This window comes from Eucyclogobius newberryi, unplaced genomic scaffold, assembly GCF_026437365.1.
Source record: "Eucyclogobius newberryi isolate DKJ021-1_F unplaced genomic scaffold, fEucNew1.0.hap1 SCAF_17, whole genome shotgun sequence".
Classification (NCBI taxonomy): domain Eukaryota; kingdom Metazoa; phylum Chordata; class Actinopteri; order Gobiiformes; family Gobiidae; genus Eucyclogobius; species Eucyclogobius newberryi.
The window spans coordinates 17,615,150-17,642,052 of record NW_027315801.1 but is presented as its reverse complement, the minus strand read 5'-3'; the positions used below and the strand labels follow the sequence as shown (position 1 = coordinate 17,642,052).

Here is a 26,903-nt window from a genome sequence, read left to right as displayed (position 1 = left end):
TAGAAAGTCACATTTTGTGAAAGAAACTCCAGATCTGTGGAGAGGTGAGCCCCATTTCCCAAGGTATTTTGAGCAATAAAAACACCTGTCATTGAATAAATGCATGATTTGGCTTCAGGTTTGAGAGTTTCAAACCCTGATGTGGAATATATCAGCAGACAAAGTAATAACAGCTCCATCTCATCGTCGCACTGTAGAACCAATAGTAATTACTTTTTCATCATCGACTTTTCTTATAAGGCCAGTGTTTCCGGTAACATTGTGGAAAAAATCCAGGTCGGTAGGTCGGATTTAAAAAAAAAATATTTTTAATATTTTAAAATCCTCGCACAGGTTTTGCAGACAGTTTTCTTTTCTCAGAAGTGAGCGCTTCACATTGAAGTGGCCTTATTGTTATGCAGATATTGAATAAAATAGTTCTCGCTCCCGCTCTGTTGCGGTGTGTCCACGTTTATCTCACCGGTTGGATTAACTCGCCGGATGCGGGAGACGGGACGGGGCTTCGGCTTCTATCCACTCCGTAGCTTGGCTCCGATGAACGAACACGGAATTGTTTGGTTTTGTAGTTTCCAATCATTGCGTTCACACGTGCTATCACAGGCAACGCAACACCGCTCTGTGACGAGTTCTTGCTGGTTTGCTCACGGCGACAAACCACACTTTTTGGTCGCTGCTCTGACCAGCTGCAAGTTCCCCGAGTTGATCTGGCGCTGTACTCACACCACGTTTGTGAAAGATGTTTGCTCATAAAACGATTATATGATTATATCCCACAAGTAAAGCGGGCTATAACTTCACAGCTGAAACACAGGGCGTGCATATCGCCCCCGCCATGGCTGCCACGCTGCCCAAATAGAGCATCTGTGCAGGTTTCTTCTGCAAACATGGATGCGCCTGTAGGTAAAACGAAACGAAACCAACCTTGGCCTAGTGCCAGTTTGGTCTGACTTTCTCTTTGTGATCAAACCTTCTTCTAAATCTTGATTCTAGCTTTCGCCTGCTGACTCCTCATCCTTGATGATTAAATTTCCCATTACATTTTGAAAGTTCTGGACACATTTGTGAGCTGTGTTGGATTTGTTATACAAAAGAGCAGCTTTAGGAAAGAGCTGAATGTTCTGTGCTCCTTCTGAGGCCTGCCACACACTTTACAGTGTTCACTCACAGTTTAGGGCTGAACCATTCTGGAAATATTAGTAATTATATATATATATATATATATGTATGTATGTATGTATGTATGTATATATGTATGTATGTATGTATGTATATATGTATATATGTATGTATGTATGTATGTATGTATGTATGTATATATGTATATATGTATATATGTATATATGTATGTATGTATGTATGTATGTATGTATATATGTATATATGTATATATGTATATATGTATATATGTATATATGTATATATGTATATATGTATATATATATATGTGTATATATATATATATATATATATATATATATATATATATATATATATATATATATATATATATATATATATATATATATATATATATATATATATATATATATATATATATATATATATATATATATATAAAGATAAGATATTCCTTTATTGTCCCACATGGGGAAATTTCATTGGTGCAACGCAGGTAGATACAGAGATAGATACAGAAGAACAGATCACTTATAGGAAGTCTGAAAAACACTTTCAGTAGAAGATCTCCTATAAATAAATAAAAACTCCCATAGACAAATAAATAAATAAATACATAAATACCATTGCATGTGATCACGACAGTAATTGCACATGAATATGTGTCACGACAGCACATAGATTGCACATGAATTTCACATGAATTGCACATGAATTCCAACAGCAATTGCACATATGACAGAGTTGCACATCAGTATTAGGTTAGGTCAGTATTGCGAGTGTTCAGTACTAACAGTTTTTGTTATAAAGTCTGACAGCAGCAGGAAGGAAAGACCTACGGAACCTTTCCTTCGCACATCGAGGGTGGATCAGTCTCTCACTGAAGCTGCTCTCCAGAGCAGAGAGAGTGTCCTGCAGGGGGTGACACTCATGGTCCAGCATAGATGTGAATCTAGCCAGGACCCTCCTGTCCCCCACCTCCTGCACCGAGTCCAGAGCACAGCCCAGGACGGAGCTGGACTTCTTGATGACTCTGTCCAGCCTCTTCCTCTCCCTCTCTGTGATGCTTCTGCTCCAGCAGGCCACACAGTACAGGAGGGCTGATGCCACCACAGAGTCATAGAAGGTCTTCAGGAGTGGCCCTGTCACTCCAAAAGACCTGAGTCTCCTCAGGAGGTAGAGCCGACTCTGGCTCTTCCTGTACAGTGCGTCTGTGTTATGAGTCCAGTCCAGTTTGTGGTTCAGATGAACACCCAGGTACTTGTATGAGTCCACTCTCTCAATGTCCCGTCCCTGGATGTTCACTGGTGAGGGGGCAGTGGGGTGGCGTCTGCGGAAATCCACCACCATCTCCTTGGTCTTCCCCGCGTTGATGAGGAGGTGGTTCCGCTGACACCAGTCCACAAAGTCCTGCGCCAGTCCTCTGTATTCCGCGTCATCGTCGTCCGTGATGAGTCCGATGATGGCAGAGTCGTCAGAGAACTTCTGCAGGACACAGCTGTCCGTGTCATGTCTGAAGTCTGCAGTGTAAAGGGTGAAGAGAAAGGGCGCGAGGACAGTGCCCTGGGGCGCCCCCACACTGCAGGTCCGAGTGTCAGACACACAGTTCCGGGCTCTCACAAACTGGGGTCGGTCTGTGAGGTAGTCCAGGATCCACTCTGCCAGGTCATACTCCACACCAGCCGTCTCCAGCTTGTCCCTCAGGAGCAGCGGCTGGATGGTGTTGAAGGCACTGGAGAGATCGAAGAACAGGATCCTCACAGAGCTGCCAGGCTTTTCCAGGTGAGAGAGAGAGCGGTGCAGCAGGGAGATGACGGCGTCCTCCACTCCGATGCCAGACCGATATGCAAACTGCAGCGGGTCCATGGCTGAGCTCACGGTGGAGCGGAGGTGGTCCAGGACTAGCCGCTCCAGTGTCTTCATCAGGTGGGACGTGAGAGCCACTGGCCTGAAGCTGTTGAGGTCTTTGGGGCGCGGTGTCTTAGGCACAGGTACCAGACAGGAGGTCTTCCAGACCTGTGGTACCACCCTCAGCTTCAGGCTCATGTTGAAGACATGCTCCATAACTCCACACAGTTCATCTGCGCAGGACTTAAGGAGCCTGGGGCTGATGCCATCAGGTCCTGCTGCCTTCCTCACTTTAATTCTCTTCAGCTCACTCCTCACCTGTGCTGCTGTGACAGTCAGTGGTTGGCAGGGGGACCGTGTGCTGGGGGGATGGGTGAGTCCAGGCGAAGTGGGGAGCTGATGGTCCGGGGCAGATAAGCGAAGAGGAACAGATGCAGGGCATTGTCCAGCTGTGGAAGAGGGAGCATGCAGCTGTGCAGGGGGAGGGGCGGGTGACCGATCAAACCTCAAGAAGTGAGCATTTAAATCAATCACCCACTGTAGATCCCCCTCTGTCTGGGCAGGGGGGATTTTGAAGCCCGAGATGGTTTTCAGGCTCCTCCACACTCCCTGAATGTTCTTTTGCTGCAGCTGCTCCTCCATCCTCCTCTTGTAGCCGGCCTCAGCCTGCCTGATCTTCCTCCTCAGCTCCTTCTGCACAGTCCTCAGCTCCTCCTTGTTCCCTGACCTGAAGGCTCTCTTCTTCTCCTTCAGCAGAGCCTTCAGTTCACGGTTAATCCATGGCTTGTTGTTTGGAAAACACCGCACCGTCCGGGAGGGAACAATGTTCTCAAAACAGAAGTTGATGTAGTCCGTGATGCACTCTGTGATGGTGTTGATGTCCTCCCCATGTGGGTCATAAAGCTCAGTCCAGACAGTGGTGCTGAAGCAGTCCCTCAGAGCCTCCTCGCTCTCAGCAGACCACATCCTCACCTCACGGGACACCACAGGCTGCCTGCGCACGATGGGTTCATACACAGGCCTCAGATGTACAAGGTTGTGGTCCGAGCTGCCCAGGGGAGGGAGGGGGGAAGAGGAATAAGCCTCCTTGGTGTTGGCAAAAAACAAGTCCAATGTTCTATTCTCTCTGGTGGGGCAGGTAACATACTGGGTGTATGTTGGTAGGACAGAAGAGGGAGAAGCGTGGTTAAAGTCACCAGAGATGAGGAAGAGAGCCTGTGGATGCTGTGTTTGCAGCCTACAAGTGCAGGAGAGCAGTGCTTCACAAGCATTTTCAGCATTGGCAGACGGGGTCACATAGACTGCGATTAAAATCACATGTGAGAACTCCCGGGGCAGATAGTATGGCCTCATGCCAATAGCCAATAGTTCAATATCCTTGTTACATAGCTGCTCCCTCACTGTGCAGTGTTCGGGTTTGGACCAGCTCGTGTTCACATATACCGCCAGACCTCCACCTCTTTTCTTCCCGGATTCTCTAGTTCTGTCCGCCCGCAGCAGATGAAAATTGTCCAAACCTACAATAGAGTCTGGCATTTCTGCTGTTAACCAGGTCTCTGTGAAAATCAAGACGCTGCTGTCCCTATAAATCCTCTGGGACCGCATGAGGCTCGCTATTTCCGTCATTTTATTTTGAAGGGACCTCACGTTACCCATGACTACGGCGGGAACTGACTTCCTGTTTTCTCCTCTCTTCTCTCGGAGTTTACGTCCAGCCCGTCTGCTTCGTTGCGTTTTCCTTAGGATATCCGCCGGGATAACGTGACGATCTCCGGGTAAGACGACAGTTCTCCGCAGTTTCATGAGTTCCTCCTTTGTGTAAACGCGGTACGGCGCCGGGCGGGGGGCGGGGCCGGAGCCGGGGGACTCAGAGCCAAGACACATCGCAACGACACAACGAAAACACTCAATCCAGCCGAATAAAGTCAAAACAAGTTAATTTAAAGCGATTCCAGTGCGTGTCCCGATCGTTCGTGAAGTTCCTCTTTCATATAAACGTGTATATAAATGTGTACCGACGACACGCCGTACTTTAGCGCGGCTGGAGGGCGCGGGGGGGCTGGTGGGCTCGCTCGGAGCTAGCTCACGTCACAACAACACAACGAACGCAACGAAAAACGCTCAAATCCAGCCGAAAAAGTCAAAAACTGTTGAATTAAAAACCTATTCCAGCGCGTGTCCCTATCGTACAGTAAAATAGTTAAAATATACTAATTATATTTACAAAATATAGGAGATAAAGCACAATAAGTGTGAGAAAGAAGAGAGAGCGTTTACACCGGGCTGCCAGCTGTACCAGCGCCTTATGACGTTCAAGCGCCCAAAGAAGCAGCACTGCCAAGTCTCCGCAGCACCGAACGTAGACTTGCCAAAGACCCAGTAAAGGCCGCCACCTATTGCTCAGAAATCCAGAAGCTCAAGGCAGCAGGCTATGTAGCAAGGATCTCACCTGAAGAAGCATGCAAGTCCACAGAGTCCTGGTACATCCCGCACCACATTGTGCACCATAAAGGCAAGGACCGTATAGTCTTCAACTGCTCATTTCAATACAAAGGCCAAACTTTGAATGAGCAACTGCTTCCAGGGCCAACCCTAGGACCAACCTTGCTTGGCGTGCTTCTCAGATTTCGACAGCACTGTGTGGCAATCAGCGGTGACATTCGAAGTATGTTTCACCAGGTACTCCTGCTTGCTGCTGACAAACTCATCATGCGCTTCTTGTGGAGAAATATGCAGCGAGAGGAGGAGCCCGACATCTATGAGTGGCAGGTCCTGCCTTTTGGGACCACCTGCAGTCCATGCTGCGCAACCTATGCTCTGCAGCGCCATGTCCAAGACTCTCAAGCCAACCCATCAGGTCTTGCCGAAGTAGTGACCCAGGCATTCTATGTTGACAACTGTCTCTACAGTACACCAGACCCTGCTCATGCCAAGGCTGTCGTGGATGGACTGTGCCAACTTCTCGCAGAAGGTGGTTTTGAGATCAGGCAGTGGGCAAGCAACCTGCCTTCAGTCATTGAGCACTTGCCCACCGAAGCTAGATCTGTCAGCAGTGAACTGTGGCTGTCCCGCGATAGCGCTGATCTGAACGAGTCCACACTTGGACTGCAGTGGAACTGCCTTGATGACACCATGGGTTATCGACACCGCCTACAAGAGCCTCTTCAACTCACGCTCAGAAACCTGTACAAGACTCTTGCAAGCCAATATGATCCATTGGGGTTCATAATACCATTCACAACTAGAGCAAAGGTTCTAATCCAGGACCTTTGGAAGCAAGACCTCAACTGGGATGACCCAATCGAACACCAACAGCTTAAAGAGCAGTGGCTTGCCTGGGTCAAAGAGCTGCCCAATCTCCCTCAAGTGCAGTTCCCCAGAGCCTACATGCCTCCAAATGCTGATACTTCCACAGTGACCAGGGAGCTCCATGTGTTCTGTGATGCTTCGGAGAGGGCATACGGTTCAGTCGCTTACCTGCAAACCACTGATGACCAAGGTAATGTCCATATTGCCTTTATCCTAGCCCGTTCCAGAGTAGCCCCGAAGAAGTGCCTCTCCATTCCTCGCCTTGAACTCTGCGCAGCACTAACTTGTGCACAACTTGTCAAGCTTATTGAGACCGAGCTCACCATTCCAATCCACCAAGTCATCTGCTGGTCCGATTCCACCACTGTACTCCATTGGCTACAATCAGAGTCCTGCCGCTACAAGGTGTTTGTTGGAACGCGGGTAGTGGAAATCCAGACGTTGACCGACCTTACAAGCTGGAGGTATGTTGACTCGTCTCGTAACCCTGCAGATCACATAACCAGGGGCCTCACCTTGAAAGAGCTGCTGTGCCATCGCCAGTGGAGATTTGGTCCTACATTCCTCACTGAAACTCAAGACCGGTGGCCAACTATGCCTACCGCTGCTGCTGAACCTGATCAACGCGAGCTAAAGAAAAGTGCCTTCATCGGAGTTGTTACAGTGCCACCTAGCCCCCAGCTTCCTGACTCCAGTAAGTTCCACACCTGGACAGAATTAGTTCGAGCCACTCAGCAGTCCCGTCACGGGGCGGCTACGCCTGAAGTCAATATCGAAGCTTCAGACTTCATTGCAGCTGAAAGAGCCCTGCTAGTTCAAGCCCAAGTTGAGTCCTTCCCGGCAGAAGTTAAAGCACTCAAGACCCTTCGTCCAATTCCTACAGATAGCAGGCTCAGTTCCCTCGCTCCAGAGTACGAGCAAGCAACTGGTCTAATCCGAGTTGGTGGCAGGCTTCGACGGGCGGCTGACCTCGAAACTGAAACCATCCATCCAATTGTTTTAGACTCAAGACACCCTATCACCAAGTTGCTTATCAAAGACTGCGACGAACGGCTCCACCACCCGGGTGCTGAACGTGTCCTTCCGGAGTTGCGACGCCAGTACTGGATCCTAAGAGGACGTGAGGCTATCCGCAAACACCAGTACGGCTGCCGTGAATGCCAATTTTGGCGTGCCAAACCCCAAACTCCAAGAATGGCAGATCTCCCACCGGCAAGACTGCGGCTCTACAAACCACCATTCTACTCTGTGGGAGTTGACTGCTTCGGTCCATTCCTTGTGAAGACTGGTCGCCGCCAAGAAAAAAGATGGGGCATTCTATTCAAATGTATGACAACAAGGTGCCTTCACTTAGATCTACTTGAAGGCTTGGACTCTGACACTTTCCTGCTTTGCCTCCGCCGCTTTGTTGCCCGTCGTGGGAAGCCATTTGAGATACTCTGTGACAATGGCACAAACTTCACTGGTGGCTGTCGGGAACTTCAAGAGGCCTTTCAAGCCATGAACCCTCAACTCCAAAAACATCTTGCAGAACATAGAATCAAGTTCCGGTTCAATCCCCCAGCTGCTGGAGGGACGTGGGAGAGGGAGGTCAAGTCGATAAATATATATATATACATATACATATATACATATATACATATATATATATATATATATATATATATATATATATATATATATATATATATATATATATATATATATATATATATATATACGTATACATACATACATACATACATACATACATACATACATACATACATACATACATACATACATATATATACATATATATATATATACATATATATACATATATATGTGTATATATATATGTATATATATATATGTATATATATATGTATATATATATATATATATATATATATATATATATATATATATATATATATATATATATATATATATATATATATATATATATATATGTATGTATACATACATATATATATATATATATATATAATGTATGTATACATACATATATATATATATATATATATGTATATATATATATATATGTATATATACATATACATACATATATATATACATACATATATATATATATATATATATATATGTATATATATGTATATATATGTATATATATGTATATATATGTATATATATATATATATATATATATATATATATATATATATTATACCTCTGTCCATTCATAATCAAACACTTTGTTTGACTGTATTATTATATTTTGGTATTTGTGTGAATGTTTTGTCATTCTATAAAATGACACAGTTTAAAGCTTATGATGCTAGACTAACTCTGTGTGAAAAGGCCTGGTTTTGCGTCTCAGCCAGCAGCTTCTTCAGGGCTCTAAGCCCGGAACACACTACAGGATATTTTTTCCAGATTTAGGCCCTGATTTGTTTTTCCCCGAGTTTGGATCCCCGTAAGCGATTTTGTAGCTGCTCTTCATTTTGTCGAGAGCAAACGGAGTGACCAACACACCCTCAAACACGTAGTACTCACATCACTTAAAGCTACAAAGTTCAACCGCAGCGTTCTCATCCATGTCAGTGTCCACAAATAACACGCAATCCACATTACACCGTCATTAGCTCGCACCTTTAGGCTCTGTAGTCTTTGCTCTCTGAGGATCAAGACATTTTAAATCTCATACTATTCTACTCAAGTCAGTGCGCTTTTTGTCTCACGTTTATAAATTGTTTAAGGCTCAAAAATCCTGTAGTCTGTTCCAGTCCTTTGTCCAGGGGTCTCCAATTATAGTTTCCAGGGGGCAGATTTTTCGGGTGTCTAAGGTCCGAGGGCCAGACTACAAAATCACACCACAATTTTATGTTTTATCTCTTTAAGATCCACTAACAACCCACATTGGCACAATTCAACATCAGAAATCAACTTAAGACTTTACCTGCAGACAAGTAAAAATATAACAATATTACTTATCACTAAAAACAGGACAAAAGCAGAAAAGAAACCTGACTCGACTAGTGCAACGCAGACCTTGACCATAAAGCTATAAACTATAAAACTATAAAGCAGGACTAAAGCAGGACTAAAGCAGGACTAAAGCAGGCCTAAAGCAGGCCTAAAGCTTACTAAGGCAGGTCTAAAGCTGGACCAAAGCTGGACTAAAGCTGGACTAAAGCTGGACTAAATCTGGACTAAAGCTGGTTTAAAGCAGGACTAAAGCAGGACTAAAGCAGGATTAAAGCAGGATTAAAGCAGGATTAAAGCAGGATTAAAGCAGGATTAAAGCAGGACTAAAGCAGGACTAAAGCAGGACTAAAGCAGGACTAAAGCAGGACTAAAGCAGGACTAAAGCAGGACTAAAGCAGGTCTAAAGCTACATAAGTCTTCACAGAGCGAGAGCAGTCATTTTGTCACCACTATCACCACCAGCTCCATGCGTTTGATCCCCCTCTCTCTTACTCATGGCCTCGTTTCTGTAAACCTGCTCCCACTCGCGTCGTCCAATCCCATTATCCATCAGGCCTAATAATATCAAGCACGCTTCTGTATGCTATCACAGAGGCTGGGGCCGCTGCTCGCACTCTTATTGGATTCCGCAGGCTGTTTATGAGTGTTAAATCGCTGTTTGATATCCAAATAATGTCAGAGAGGGCATCGGGGCTTTGTGCAGCGCGGCGGTCATGATGGATTGGTTTTAATATGTGCGTGGCAAAGATTCACAGTGATTAAGGAAGGAAGGAAGGAAGCAGAGCAGCAGGCAGATTTATTTTGGAGCTAAGTGTTTGCGCATTGGGTCTTCTCCTTGTTGTCTGTTGTTTGCACTTGTTTTTGTCTGTGCACAAGAAGAAAGGATCCTAGATTTTCTTGAATGAGCCTGGGAAACGGCAACGAATTAAATGTTTATTGGAATAATCTGTGACTCATTTAATCAATAATGTCAGGCTATAGATGGAGAGAAGAATAATATAGTTTTTGTGGATATTACACGCCATTTAAGCAAGTTATTTTTTTTGTGTGTATTTGATGTTTGAGGGTGTAATGTCTTTTTCTGTCCTGTCCAAATAAATAAATTAATAACTAAATAAATAATTTAAATGAATGCATTTAAATTAATAAATAAATACATTCAATACATTAAATTAATGATAACAACTAAAGCCGCAAACGTAAAGCGCCCGTTTACTGCAGACTTTGTGCGTACTTTCGCCCATTTACAATGATATGTTCAATCTACTACTAATTCTGGCCTAATAATAATGAACTGCCTAATAATAATGAACTGCTCTACAGCAAAGAAGGCTTTTCCCTAGCATTACATATTATTTGTGGCTCTCTTTTACTTTGAGATATTTTATCATGTAGTGTGACAGGTGATCTCAACAAATTTGCCATGTTCAAAATCAAAATAAATGAAAGCCGCGGGGAGGCGATGATGGCTCTCACTTCCCGCGTGACCGCCTTCCCGCCTCTCCATGTTTTCTGCTGCGTTTTGCGGCATACCAAACGAAGCTCAGTAATTCACTGTTGATGATTGCGTAGTTTGCGATTCAAATAGTAGTTTGTCCTAACAAATTGCAAGATTGTGCTGAACGCAGACCTGAGGAGGGAGAAAGAGAGAGAGCCTCGGTGACCCGTGACTTTTCATTGATGTTCAGGGGGTCAAAAATACCCGAGTTGTGGCAGAAAGAATAAAGTCTAAAGAATAAAGTCAAAAGAATTAAGTCTAAAGAATAAAGCCTAAAGAATAAAGTCTAAAGAATAATAATTCTAATGCGGCACGAGAAGAAATGTCCCATCAAAATAAAAGCTGAAGAGGAAGTGAAGGCATTCATTGCGCCTTTGCTGGCCAATTGTGAAAATACACAATATCTGCAATGCACTTTTTTCATGGCGTCTCGAGGAGAATATAAACTATGAGTTTCAAACAAATCAGACAATGTTAAGATATTCCTTTATTGTCCCACATGGGGAAATTTCATTGGTTGAGTTTTTCACACAATGGGTAGGGGGCGCTATAGAGTAAATTTGTTAAATGGGTATTTATTTCCAATCAGACCATAAAAACGCATTAGTGAGTGAAATATGAGCTCCGTAGATCATTTCCAATAGGCGTGACTTGTCCTTTACTTTGAAAATTAAGCCTTTTTTGAGGGCGTGTTACGCGGAGACCGTAAAGAATATCAACATTCTTTTGAATATTTATTAAATTTCAATGTCTTTAGATGCAAAAGGTGTTGTTTTGAGCTTGATCGGACAAAAAACCTAGGACAAGTACGATTTTGAAAAAAAAAAGTCAAGCGTGGCGGTGCCACTTTGATTCGACATGGCTGACTTCCTGTTTATCATAGAGCGATGATGCCAGGTGCGTTTTACTCGTCAAAGGTAGCTCTATCACTGTCCCAAGTTTCATGTGCCTAGGCCAAAGATGAAGCGTTTCATGTTTTTTCTTTTTTGAACTAGTCGGCACTGTTGCGACGGGCGTTCGGGCCGAGCCGATCGCGTCTATGCCCCCATGTGTGACATTCATCAATGTTAGGGGGTCAAAAATGCCCGAGTTGTGGCAAAATTTTACCATGCAAAACAATAATAAGAATAAGAAACCATGGCAAGAACAATGTCTCGATCCATTCCATTCTGGAAGGCTAGAGCCAATTACCAAATATGTTTCTAGTGTTCAATAATTATTTAAAGGATAATTTCCCAACTATTATAATTCATTTTTTGTGAGCAGTGCCCTGTGCAGTGTGTAGTTTACTGCGCAGTGCTCTCTGCAGTGAGCAGTGAGCAGTGTTCAGTGCCTGTGCAGTGCAGTGAGCAGTGCCCTGTGCAGTGTGTGTAGTTTACTGCGCAGTGCTCTGTGCAGTGAGCAGTGTTCAGTGTAGTTTGCTCTGTGGTGCAGTGAACAGTGTGCTTTGCAGTGAGCAGTGCCCTGTGCAGTGTGCTCTGCAGTGTGCTGTATAGTGTGCTGTGTGGTGCGCTCTGCAGTGAGCAGTGTGCTGTGCAGTGCTCAGTGCAGTGCTCAGTGCAGTGCTCTGTGCAGTGCTCTGTGCAGTGCTCTGTGCAGTGCTCTGTGCAGTGCTGTGTGCAGTGTGCTGTGTGCAGTGCGGTGCGCTCTGCAGTGCGCTGTGTGCAGTGTGCTCAGCAGTGTATTGTGCAGTGAGCAGTGTTCAGTGTAGTGTGCTCTGTGGTGCGCTGTGCAGTGTGCTGTGCAGTTTGCTGTATAGTGTGCTCTGTGGTGCGCTGTGCAGTGTGCTATGCAGTTTGCTGTATAGTGTGCTGTGTGGTGCGCTCTGCAGTGTGCTCAGCAGTGTATTGTGCAGTGAGCAGGGTTCAGTGTGCTGTGCAGTGTGCTGTGCAGTGTGCTGTGCAGTGTGCTGTGCAGTGTGCAGTGTGCTGTGCAGTGTGCTGTGCAGTGTGCTGTGCAGTGTGCTGTGTGGTGCGCTCTGCAGTGTGTGGTGCGCTCTGCAGTGTGCTGTGCAGTGAGCAGTGCCCTCTGCAGTGTACTGTGCAGTGAGCAGTGCACTGCGCAGTGTGCTGTGCAGTGTGCTGTGTGGTGCTCTCTGCAGTGTGTGGTGCGCTCTGCAGTGTGCTGTGCAGTGAGCAGTGCCCTTTGCAGTGCACTGCGCAGTGCTCTGCAGTGCACTGCGCAGTGCTCTGCAGTGCACGCAGTGCAGTGTGCTGTGTGCAGTGCGGTGCGCTCTGCAATGTGCTGTGCAGTGCGCTGTGTGGTGTGCTGTGCAGTGTGCTGAGCAGTGTTTTGTGCAGTGAGCAGTGTTCAGTGTAGTTTGCTCTGTGGTGCCCTGTGCAGTGTGCTGTGCGGTGAGCAGTGTGATGTGCAGTGAGCAGTGTGCTGTGCAGTGAGCAGTGCAGTGAGCAGTGTGATGTGCAGTGAGCAGTGTGCTGTGCAGTGAGCAGTGCAGTGAGCAGTGTGCTATGCAGTGTTCTGTGCAGTGTGTAGTGCAGTTTGCTGTGCAGTGTATTGTTTAGTGAGCGGTGTTCTGTGTAGTGTGCTCTGCAGTGTGCTGTATAGTGTGCTGTGTGGTGCGCTCTGCAGTGTGCTGTGCAGTGCCCTGTGTAGTGTGCTGTGCATTGGCTCTGCAGTGTATTGTGCAGTGAGCAGTGTTCAGTGTAGTGTGCTATGTAGTGCGCTCTGCAGTGTGCTGTGCAGTGCCATGTGCAGTGTGCTGCGCAGTGTGGTGTGCAGTGTGCTGTGCGCTGTGCAATGTGCTGTGCAGTGTGCTGGGCAGTGAGCAGTGCCCTGTGCAGTGCGCTGTGCAGTGCGCTGTGCAGTGCGCTGTGCAGTGCCCTGTGCAGTGCCCTGTGCAGTGCGCTGTGCAGTGCGCTGTGCAGTGTGCTGTGCAGTGCCCTGTGCAGTGCCCTGTGCAGTGCGCTGTGCAGTGTGCTGTGCAGTGTGCTGTGCAGTGTGCTGTGCAGTGTGCTGTGCTGGGTGCTCTGCAGTGTGCTGTGCAGTGTGCTGTGCAGTGTGCTGGGCAGTGAGCAGTGTGCTGGGCAGTGAGCAGTGCCCTATGCAGTGCCCTGTGCAGTGTGCTGTGCAGTGCCCTGTGCAGTGTGCTGTGCAGTGCCCTGTGCAGTGTGCTGTGCAGTGCCCTGTGCTGTACAGTGTGCTATGCAGTGAGCAGTGCGCTGTGCAGTGAGCAGTGCGCTGTGCAGTCCCCTGTGCAGTGCCCTGTGCAGTGTGCTTTGCAGTGAGCAGTGTGCTGTGCAGAGAGCAGTGGGCTCTGCAGTGAGCAGTGGGCTCTGCTGTGTTCTGTGCAGTGTTCTGTGCAGTGTTCTGTGCAGTGTGCTGTGCAGTGAGCAGTGCGCTGTGCAGTGAGCAGTGTCCTGTGCAGTCCCCTGTGCAGTGCCCTGTGCAGTGTGCTTTGCAGTGAGCAGTATGCTGTGCAGAGAGCAGTGGGCTCTGCAGTGAGCAGTGGGCTCTGCCGTGTTCTGTGCAGTGTTCTGTGCAGTGTGCTGTGCAGTGTGCTGTGCAGTTTCCTGGCCGCATGGACTTTCCCAGTATACACCTGATCTTCCTTGCAACCTTCCTGTCCAACACGGATGTAAGAGTTGATCTCCTCCCTGACCACAGCACTGGCCTTTCAGATAAAGTTTAATCAGCCTGTGTCAATCATTTTTGTTTGCTCTGAATAAAAAAATAAAACAATACAATTTAGTCAGAAAAAGTAATCAATACAATTAAAAAAAAAAAAATTCCCCTCCATTTAATATATATATATATATATATATATATATATATATATATATATATATATATATATATATATATATATATATATATATATATATATATATATATATATATATATATATATATATATATATATATATATATACGCACGCACACACACACACACGGCTTACACATTTTACCATATTCTTGTCTCTTGTTTTTGAACAGTATTACCTTGTTTGGGAGATTACACTTTTCTGTCTCTTGTTTTTATTAAAGATGATATAGCCAATATTCCCATTTTTCAAATCCCCAATAATGATATCGTCCATTTTTCGATAGATCTCCAGAATCTAGTGTTGGTTATTCAATTGAGGGTCAGTCAGTGATAAGTGATAAAAAAAAAAATCATGTAAAATAATTCTGGACTCGGTTGACACAAAACACCTCAGAATGTCTACACTGCTGGCTGTGTTACCTAGAATAATCAGATAACCCCTAAGTAGATGATTTCATACTTTTGTCATCATAATTTAATCATCCCATACAGATTTGTAAACAAAAAATATTCCAAATTCCTGAGCAAAGGTTAAGTGTGAGTGTATTTTTGAATATAGAAATTGGGATTAACCTCAGAATTAATACAATATTACAAAATACATTTCACCCTGGAGGAGACGCAGTACGGTCTGAAGTGACCAAGCCAACTGCATAAATGTTTAAATAGGACCGGCTGTGCGCTGAATGGGAGCAGAGGAGGTGCGCCGTGCCACGGGGAGGAGTGACTTGGGTGCGTTGATTGAGGATGAGGAGCAGGTGCGAGGGGCGATGTCCCGGAAGTCCCCTGTCCATAGACCCTCCTTCTGGGCCTGGAAAAACTACAAAAAACCTGATTGGGAAAAGTAGAAACCCGGAGGAGTTCCGCGCGAAGGAGGGATCCGACTCTCACGGACGGACAGGCGGACGGCCGGCTTGAGTTGGTTGAGCTGGGGAGCAGGTGGCCCTGGCGTAGCAGTGGACGTAGATGGAGTTAGGTCTTCCAGGCTGAATTTACGCAGGCCTCATTTGCCAAAAGGGTGAATGAAGGGTCAAATGAGTTTTTCATACATTGCCTTAAATTATACTTTTAGAAGCTTAAATCAAATGTTGAGGGTAGAAACTAGTATTTTGTCCATCCTTAGTAATGTTAAACAAACATTTTTACACTCGAAATTCAAATTCGATTTTATTTTTTATTTTGTTAAAGACTAATTGTTAGTATTTTGATCTGTTGTCAATTAATCCTGAAATGTTACAGTGCCTCATCCTCCTGAACATTCTCATGACCGAGCTCAGTTGGCTGTGTTTCCCTGTGTGATTCTCTTTGTGACCTGTAGAGGGCAGTATTGGCCCTCAGCTGAGCGCAGGCTGAAGTGCAGTTGTGCGTGTTGTTTGATGTGTGGAAGTTGTGTGTGTTGTTTGGTGTGTGGAGTCGTTTCTGGGTGATCAGACTGACAGAGCCGCAGCTCCAGTGAAAAGGCCAAGGCATGTATCCTCTTCTCCGGGACCACTGCCTTTTTTAGAAATGACGATGACCCCCAAAAGAAAGAATCATACATAAATACTATTATCACTCTATTATACAAGTAGCCAATACGAACTTCAATATTTTCTGAGCTTCTAAAATTGTTTCCTCACCAAAAACATACATGGAGTTAGGGGTGCAATATTGACAAAAAGTAATATCATATTCTTAATACGATATTATGTCTGTTCAAAGGTCTTTTTGCAGCATTTTATAAAGGAACAGAAATTATATTTGTTTCAAAACCATGTTAACAATATTATTTACATTTCGATATACTGTCCACCTCTGAGTTGTAATTCAGCTTCATTCGCTTTACTTATTTTGCTAATCCTTTTACAAGCTTGTGTTCTTTGCTTCTTTTCTGATTCTCACAAAATACATTAACATGTCAGGGCCAGCTAGCTTTTGTTTATTTCCTCATGGGAATTCAGTAGATGGAGTGCCAACACCAAATGCTTTATTAATTGAAGGTAATGTATGTATGTATGTGTATATATATATATATATATATATATATATATATATATATATATATATATATATATATATATATTAGTTCCCAGGGGCCTCTTGGCTGCATCTCTGATCAGTGCTGTCCTTGTTCAGATGTACGTTTTGAGTGATGCCCATGTCTTGGTAGGTTTGTAGTTGTGCCAGACTATTTAAATTGCCCAGATGACCAGGCATCTTCTTTTTAATAATAAAAATGGAAATCATGAATCTTTTCCTTCCACATCACTATTGAGTATTCGTAATTGTCTATTTGTGTTGCTCTTAAATAGTTTTTTCCCCCTGAAAAGTTCTGATTGTTAGAGCAGTTGGATACAGGGCAGTTAACAGGCTCTCAGCCTTTGTTTGGCCCTGGCTCGTCTTGTGCCCACAGAAGGAGCACTATACGTTTGTTTAGAGAGAAGAACTGAGCAAAAAACAAAACTGCTGTGGTTTCAAATACTGTAGTGCAACTCGTAAACAGTGTTTCATGGTGATGTATGCGGGCAGTGGTCAGCTTTTGCAGGTGTGAGTGCGCTCTGCAGTCACCCGGAGCTCATGGACTTGGTAAGTTTGAATGCATGCTTAGAAAAATAGAACTTGTGTGCATCATGTGCGTCCGTAAGTTGGATCCAAAAGCTTACAGAGAGTCAGTGTCTGCAGTGATTGGAGTTGTTACCTATCCATTGGTTACAGAGTGATTCGAAATTAGGACCCTTGCCAGAGCAATGAACAATTTAAAACAAGATATTTTGAATGGGGAAATGTTCTCAAAATATTTCATACTTTAACAGAAAGCTGAAAACCCGTGTATTGCAGCACCGTGAACTAAAGGTGCTTTTACACCAGGTTTATTCCTGGTTTAGTTTCAATGTTGATGTGGTGTTTGTGCAAGAGTAAACACATGCTAAGAGCATCAGAACTGTTCATATCCTGCACATTCATGACCAATCAGGGGATTAATTCTGTACTTGTTTCTTTATTATTCTTAGTGTGACGGCACCTAGCAATCAGAGCCACCTAGCCCTAGAAGGCCCCTGGCTGTACAGAAGTGGGCTGGTCCAAATGTCCCAGTGGCATCTCTCCTCTCTCCAGGACACTGGACCAGACCCGGTGAGCCTTGTTCTTTGGCACATGTTCTGTACTGGATGCTATGACCCTCTGAGCTGTGGGTCGATTAAAAAGTGCAGATGTTTTTCTTTTGATAAGAAGTTCATGATTTATGATGAGTCTTGGAAGAGCAGCTCTACAGAAACGTACAATTCAGTGTTACCACAAATGAAGAAGAAGTTCATGATTTATGATGAGTCTTGGGAGAGCAGGTCTACAGAAACGTACAATTCAGTGTTACCACAAATGAGTGATAAGCTAATTTCTCCTCAAAGAAAACGTATTTAATGGGATTTATGAACGCACTTCTGTTCTTGTCATGATGATGATGATGATGATTAATGGGTTTGAAACACACATTATTACTCCTTCATTCATTTCCAATGGAACTTGCCCGACAGTGCGATTGTCTGTCTCCCTCAGCCTGGCGACAAGCGAAAGTAGCACTGGTGCAGGTCGACGTACACACGCAGGCTAGCGACACAATCCATGAAAGTGGAACCATTTTCAACGTTTGTCACTGCCCACACCGCCGCCAATAAGCAAGAGGTCCTTTGAGGGAGCAACTATGAGAACTGCATTAGTAAATCCCAAATCAACATGGAGGAAAAAGATACTTCCAATGTTTGATTTTCTCCCACATTTTATAGTTTACAAAAAAGTCTGTTTTATCTTTTCTTTCAGAGCCAATACTGTTCCAGTCAATATGTGCAAAACTCTGATGCTGTTCACCCCTGAAATACATTCAGTACTTTTGAATTGTATAATTCTCTCAAATGTTAAATTTGTGGGAGACTCGTGATCTGCCCTGGAATTGTGAAGTGTCTTGTGAAGCTGCTGTTTTAAACCTGGTGCGATAAATGTCACTGGTCGCTGTCATGTGTTAAGCCTATAATACTGTAATAAGCACCAAAAAGTACTGATAGAGAAAAGGGAGAGTACCGAGCGTCAATGCTAGCACAATAAGACCTGATCCAACTGGCTTTGGTAAAACCTTCATGTCTTTATGACAAGTACATGCATTGGCCCATCTGTAAAGCATTCCAGCATGTACAGCACTCGTCTGCACTGACACGCTTAAAGACTCCTTGGACATGTCCATCCATGGCCTCTGCCTGACAATATGGATGAAGACATAGCCTGCTTATGCTTTCACTTTTTGAATTGCCCTTATTTTGGCTGGGGCCCAGAGGAGCACGTCGATAAATGAGCAGCTGTAAAACACCTACTGTTCCGAGCGCACGCCTTCAATTTGTGCACAAAGACCACACCTACTGTAAATGTAGTGATCCTATAAAAGCTTTGAGTGGAACAGGCAGCTGATTAATGGAGACGTGGGCTGCTATGGCGACAAGGACACACTGTGTCACAGATGCTAATTTGACACGTGTGGCTCTATAATGGGACTAAGTTTAACCTGGTTGTTGCAGACACCCTTCCATCTTTTTATACATTTTATACATTTATGTTGATGGATAGATCGATCGATCGATCATAAACTGGCACATATGCTACCTTTTGTTTATTATTTACATATTAATTACTCAAGCCTGACTCTAAAAACTAGTTGGCAGCAGGTTCCTGGAATGTTCCACAGTATGGCATTAAACATTTATACCTCCACGGCACCCCTGACTGATGGAAAGTCATGTATGCTTTCAGTACTAAAACATGAGATGCCAACGCAAATGTTGGACAGCAACACTTCAAATACTGCATTGTATGTGTCCTTTAAAAAGAGCTGGAAGTACTCAATTCAATCTATTTTATGGTAAATGTTTTGATCAGACACATAAATGGTAAAACATAACAAAGATGGTAAAATACATAATGACAATGTAAATAAGCTGCAGTCCATCCACATGTGCATGCACATTTTAACACATTTCTGATGAATTTCTTACCTGAATATTGCTGAGGATACCAAAACTTTTTGGAGAATTCCTCAATACAAACCCTCACTGTTCAGAATGTGGTAGGAATGGCTTGTGTTGGTGTTTTACAGATGCAGGCACAGCTCCTAGTCAACAGCTGCTCTGCCCCCCACAGAGTCGATTATTAACTGCGCCCTACTGAGGCATTTACTACCTGCGTGCACTGCTTCTGCTCCACAGCTGAGTGTCCACATGTGCACCATCTCATTTGCACCGGCTCTGACAATGACTGTAAAAAATATGGACAGCTAATCGCCATGATTATGACTAAGTCAAAATGGCCATGGCCTACCCCCCGGTTACCCCTCCTTCAAAGAATAGTCCTAAAATCAAGAGAGGGCCGGTGTATTGGTGGCCGTATGTTAAACTTGTGTGCAGCAACAATATCCAAGGTGAACTCAGCAGTAGCCACATTTAGCATGTAGGCACGATGTGCGGCGGGTTAGGCTTCACTTATGAGCAAGAACCTGAGATACTTAGGTGCCTTGGATTTGGAGGTGCAGATTTTCATCCTGGCAGCTTCCCACTCGGCCAGTGCATGTTGCAAGTCCTGGTTTGATGAAGCCATTAGGACATCAACATCTGCAAACAGCAGTGATGAGTTCCTCCTGTGGTTCCCAAACCAGACATGCTGACCCCCGATGACGTCTAGAAACTGGCCATAAATGAACAGAACCGGTGACAAAGAGCAGCCCTGGTGGAGTCCAACATGCACTGGGAACAGGTCTGACTTACTGCTGGCAATGCGGACACAGCTCCTGCTTCGTTCATATATATATATATATATATATATATATATATATATATATATATATATATATATATATATATATATATATATAATCTTTCGGCCGCTACGCACAGCTGATAAATTAGGGCAGTGTCACGGCTTTTGACTGATTCAGGATAAGGGCGTATCGGCCCGCTACGCTAAATAGGGCTGGGGGAAATACTGGTCCGTTTAGCTCATCACCATAGCCGGAAAATCAATACACAATTTCAATCATTATTCAATTTGATGATTTGAACATGTGTACTTTCTATTAGAGGACACAAATGGGTCATGTTTATGAAATATTAAATACAAAAAACACATACAAAGTTAAGCTAATGCTGGTGTAAAGTTTGAACATAATCACTTTGCTTTATGGTTCTAGATCGTGCAGATAAGAGTATAGAATAGAGTGAGAGAGTATAGTTCTACTGTCATAAAGAACTGTAGTAAAGTAGTATAACTATGACAAATACGCACTGAAGCTATCTTGTCTTTATCTCTATATTATTTCATTGTTGTTTTTCTTCTCACTATCACTGCATTTTCCTCTACAGGATTTACAAAAAATAAATCTAGTATTTTGCAGCAAAACAGATAAAAGACCATAGCAGATATTTTAAACCAAAATGCGCTTGATAAAACAAAGTACATTTTTCACGTGCTGCTCTGGTGCGTGCTCCAGTATCTACAAGAACAAGACTGCGATGGAACAGGATGGATCAGTGCTCCTCTTTATCTCTCTACGCCTGTGAATCTGCTGCATGTAAACGTAGGGAGTCCAGTCCTGTGGACTGCATTTTATGACTTGAGTTAAAGTACAGAAACACCTTGCCCAATATAACAATACAAGTAAAAGTAGCACTGTTTAATTATATTATTATAATATTCCCTGTAGAAATGATTAGCTGATTTTTTTTTACAAATAGGTGATGTAAATCACTTGTGCAGCTGCAAAAGTTATAAAAAATACAACATGAGAGGTAAATTGTATCTGAGTCTTCTGTTCAGTCCACTCTATAAAAATTAGGGCTGTACTCCAAAACAGTACTGCAATATATCGTGTTTGGCAGTACACGTAGATACAGAGATGCTTAACATGGTACTTTTAAATGACATAAATTCATTATGAATTCCTACTTAGGCTGTCTAGATGTCCAAAGTACTTTTTGTCCCCAAAGCGTGCTGTTCTTGGATTTTGGGTTTGCTAACCCTGAGAGCGATGCGACTGAACTAGCTCCATCTTGGAATGTGACATTTTGTGTTTAACTTGATAATGTCTTCACTGCTAGTTTCTCAGTTGTCCCGGTAGGTTCTATAGCAAATTAAACTAAGCTAACTAAGAATATTTCATCAAACTAGTGTGAATGAAGCAAATGATGAGGTTAAACATAGTTATAACCATGTTATACACAACATGATCAGTTTAGCATAATGTGTCCTTGTGAGAAATAGTCAGTGATCACTGCCTTTGGCCCGTAGGTGCTGTACTTCCACACACTGCTGAGGATCCCTGGGGCGCTGCTTGTGCTGGAGCTGGTGGAGCTGACCATCAGAGCAGACTCCTCCCATCAGGCCAAGGGGCTGGGCTTTACGCTCCTGCAGCCCTTCAGCTCCACAGCGTCCCCTGGAGGTTTAGCAAGGTAACTTCAGGGCTCAACCTGGTTCAGTGGTACTGTAAATCTCACTTTCTATGGAGGCATTGATCTCTTTGGTAACAGAGAGTGCGAGAGAGCCAGAGAGGGAGAGAGCTGCACAGAAATATGGATGCACAAGTGATGTAGTCTTTTATTTCAATGTGCACAGATTTACAAAGAGGAGGAATGATATTTAAATAAACTTAACAGTTTTTTTATGTGATTCCTATATGGATCCTGTTGTATTACATTAAACACACTATTAAAGTATGTTTAAAATTAAACACTAAATTGTAACTGTGCACAGTTATATTTTTCATAAATTTATCACATTTTATCCGTGAATGATATTCAAATGAACCTTCTCTGGTGTAACTCTCGTGGCTGTGATTGGTTGCTAAGTGTTGACTCCACATGAACGCTAAGTCTGAGTTTCCTTTGGATTATATTTTCTCTCTTTTTTTCTGTTATACAATTATGATCACGACAGTTTCTCATGTTTAAAGTATGCGACTCTCCACTGCTTTTTTTGTTCTAATCTGTCGGCAGGCCATGAGTTTTTTTTTAATCCTTATTCTTTAAATGAAGGAAAAAATTAAAAAACATTCTTCTAAAAGCAAATAAGTACAGTTAAGGTAAACAAAGTAGTTACATTCATAATTATTCATCACAACTTACTACTATTTTAGACACTCATGTGCAGTGCTGTGACAGTGGATTGAGTGCTGGATTCATAAAGAGCTTTTCTTTTAGCAGCACTTTTTATCAGTAGAGTGTAGTGTTATATACATGTCACATAAGGTCTTGTTAAAGGCTTGAGATCTCTTTATTTGCCTGAAAGCATCATGTAGTGGTGCTAAAAGCAAACTTAGATTACCCAAAGAATCCTCCACGTTGTGTCTGTTTCATTTCAGACTGAATCTGCATCACGGATCACCGCGGAGCCTGCTTCACCCCTCGCTGAAGGACACAACCCACTGTAAGAACACTTGTGTTTTAGAGGAGCTGTTCATACATACACTAAACTGCACTTTAATACAGAAGTGGGCATCATACGATTTGGTCGAGCCTTAAACACCTGATGTGATAACGCAATGAAAAGAGTGCTGCCTGAGCTGGTTCCTTTGTCTAGTCTGATATGAGCTATTCCCTGATATTGGAGATAACTGATTGATTCATGCATGTTTAAGTAATCCTTTATCGTCCTACATTTGAGGCTTGAGTGCTTTCTGTCTTCACCTGCCTCCTATCAAGCTGCCTTACAGTAATGGCTTATTTCCACTGGTTCACTTTGGAGCGGATGGGTGCGGTCTAAAAGTGTGTCCACTGGTGTAGGTAAACTTATATGTCTGTATGTAGGTCTATTTAAGTGGGCTGTTTTGTTTAGAATGAATTATTAGTTAACTGTTTAGTTTTGTATTGTCTTTGGTGGTCAATAATTTAGTTCAAAGTCAGGCGCATCACTTCCTGTTTTGATATGCCACGAGAGACAAGCCTCCCGGTCTGCAGCTAGACAATCTGGTCGCATCCACGGCTAAGGACCGATGAATCCATGTCTTTTAACTCCATGTCATGGTGAAAGAGTCAACAGACAGTCATCTCTTTGTCTTGAATGTTTAGCATGGTGTTTAGTCCTCGGTTGTTGCCCCCTGATGAGAATATTATATGGGCCATGAGAGGTCTAGCTTCCAAACGGGCTGGCTCTCTTTGCCCCTAAAACTCCGACTCAGACCGGATTATAGCCATAGTCATTTCCATCCATTGTCCCAAATTCACTCTCACAACATGCTCTCATTCATACATACTATTGTACCTGTTTTTAGTGGGCGGGAAAACCAGAGTACCCGTAGGAAACCAACACAGACACAGGAAGAACATGCAAACGCCACACAGAAAGGACCTACCCCGTGTGATAAATCACTCTATTTCCACCTGAGGTTACCTTACATATATATAGAGCCCACACGCTTAGCAAAACAAAGTTAGCACTGGTAAACATAAGCTGTTTCCTGTTTGTTGATGCAGAGCACGCACAAGACCCAAAATATGACATTTCCAGTGCATAATCAGTCTAACATTATCTAAAGCCAAAGCATCACACGAAGAGAAGTAAAACGAGGTGTAGAGGCTTTGTGAATAGCTGAGATTGGGCTCATGATTAAAAAGTATGATTTAGGAATGATTTAGGCTCGATTAAAAAAATTAAAAAAAAAGTGTTTGTGTTAACTGATGTAGCAAACCTCTGCAACCTAGGCCTTCGACGTAGAGACGCATGCTACTATTAGACCAAGTTTTCCAAAGCGCTCTAAACAAAGTGGTCTGTTTGAAGATGGCTTAAATCACTGCAAACCCATATGCAACCGATACCACTTTTTTGGAAAGTCCATTTTGCATAATGTGTGTTAAATTTGCATTGTGGTTACAGCAGTCAGCTGTGCGAGTGTGTGGCTGCTGATCTGAGTGTCCTGGCCTGAAGCGGCCCTTCACTGAGCGCGCTTCATTCTCAGAGCGCAGGGCTCAGAACGCAGGGCTCAAATTGACTGTTATGGTGACTGAATTATTAAGGCCACTGCTGTTGGAGGTGCTGTGCTTCTTCTAACAGGCCTAACCGGCTCTTTTACATCCAATACAGTTTAATCACAGTCGCTTGAGTTCTCAAATTGGCGAAAAATCCTCTATTATTCCTTTTAATACCAAGTCACCTCAAAAATAATTACGAAAGTTGGTCAGAAAAAATGCATACATTCATTAAGTTATCAATGCCAATAATAGATGAAACCTGGTAACTTTCCTGTTATAGAAATGTAGTTTCACTAAAGTCAGCTTCAGTGTTCCTGTTTTTTTCTATTCTTGTAACTGTTAAATACAGCAAACATTTAAAACACACCGACTTGGAATTTATACTATTCTGTGGTAAGTCCAGCCCAGGGTGGGTGAGCCAGGGTCTCACAAAGACAAAAGGGAGACTAATAGCCCATTAAAGGGTTGAATAGGCTCGGTAGATACCAAGAGGGTAAGTTTCTGTTGAAACAAACAACTCTGTTTGGAAAGAGGAAAGAGTTGTTTGTTTCTGTTGAAACAAACAACTCTTTCCTCTTCAGGAAGGCTCCTACCAATGGGCTGGACTTACCACAGAATAGTATAAATATCGGAGTTCTCGACCTAAATTCTTTTATTGACAATGACTCTTGGATGAGAGTCGAAACGTCTATTTTTTCTAACTGAGTCCAGATGACTACAACTGAAGCTTTTTCTACTCTGCGTCATGAGTTGTTTTTGCTCTCATTTCACGCTACACTGTCCTGTCTAATAAAAAAAAGTTTAAAAACATGATCTGTATACACCAGGAATGTTTTGTAGTACACAGTCAATGTTTTTTTTCCTACATTCCTTTGATTTTTATTATATTGTAATTGCTGCTCGAGAAAAAAACACTCAACCCTTTTTTGGGATGATTTAAAGGTTGAATGGACGATTTTTTTGGCATAAATTTGAGTCTTATTTACTCGTGGCGTGGACTGCCGATTAGTCCTGCCACGATCCTACCACATCATAAAACGCACCTACCGCTCACCTGCAGCCGCGTGCGGCTCATCCCACATTTCCGCGTGTCTAAGCGCATTGATCTATCATAATATAGTTCCCTCAGTGTACGGGACAAAATGAAGACGGAGAAAGACTGTTCGAGCTGACTCAGAAGTAGACTGAAATCTACGGGAGACGAGAGATGCGATGCGATCCGTTGCGCTAATAAACAAATGCACGTGTGTGTTGTATCAGTCCGCACGGGGGAGTGCGCATACGCACTTCCGTCTGCGTTCTCAAATCGCCGAAAAATCGTCCATTGCGCCTTTAAGCGATGCTTTGTGAGGAAGATCTGTCACGTTTGCTAAGTGGCACATTTAAAGTCAAGCGTCATGAGTTGCTCTTGTAGTCCGTCTCTTAGTTCTTCAACAGTGGAGGGTCACTTGTTGCTTTCTTGATATCTTCTTGGCTGGATCAAACTCTCACCCTTCCTGTTCACCTTGAGAAAAAGGCATGAGACCATTACATCTGCATAATATGAACCGATTCCCTCTGAGGAAACCTAATGGATGCTGAAGGGGCTACAAGGACTAAACCCTGCTGAGAACATCTTAGACAAAGCTGTTTCTGCTGAGAGGGCCACAAAAAACTGGGCAACTTGTAAATATATTTGTAGCGTATGCATCCTCGCACGGGCTGCACCAATATATGTACGGTATTCTTACTAGTACAAGTACTGTAAGGTTATGACTGTCCTCCCACTTGTGAAAGGGGGGGGGGCATTCAAGGTTGATAAAAATTAAAGAATTGTTCAAGATTTCAAACAGGATAAACTGCATAAGTGTGGGTATGTTTGATATCATATTTTAAGAGTAAATTGGGGCACCACCCGTATTTTCGGCATTTAATAACTCTATAATCAAATATCTAAATATATTTATTTATTAAAAAATAATTTGCTCGTTGATCTAAAGGTTTGTGAGAACGTAACCGTGACATTTACCCCTTTTCTGGAAAAGAATGAACACTTTACTAAATGTGGTTTATGAAAATTGATTGACCAACTAATCACTGCTAGTGTCTCAGTTGTCCCGGTAGGTTCTATAGCAAATGAAAAGATATATGAATTTGGAATATGCAAATGAATCAATAACGGATGGAAACGCTAGACATGATTGGTCTAGGTCAATCTTGTTGTGTGTTAAAGTTAATTCTAAGATGATATTATCAGCCATTCTGTGAAGTGCATTTATACGACCAGAACCAGAAGCTGTGAGGAGATGGGCCTGCGTGGGATCCGAGGCCTGTGTGTCCGCGTCACCTCCAGGCTTCACTCAGGGGTCACACTGCATATGAGGCGTTCCTCAGATGAAAAGGGCCGTTGCACTGATTCACC

At 43.4% G+C, this 26,903-nt stretch overlaps 1 protein-coding gene across 1 annotated transcript in view; it reads left to right on the top strand.

The window, feature by feature from the left end:
• LOC140363577 (nephrocystin-4-like) overlaps positions 1-26,903 on the top strand; it is a 75,719-nt gene that overhangs the window by 8,571 nt on the left and 40,245 nt on the right. Inside the window, exons 7-8 of the mRNA XM_072450212.1 lie at positions 21,828-21,988; positions 22,897-22,961. Of these exons, the coding sequence (XP_072306313.1) occupies positions 21,828-21,988; positions 22,897-22,961 (226 nt within the window). The remainder of the gene's footprint in view (positions 1-21,827; positions 21,989-22,896; positions 22,962-26,903) is intronic.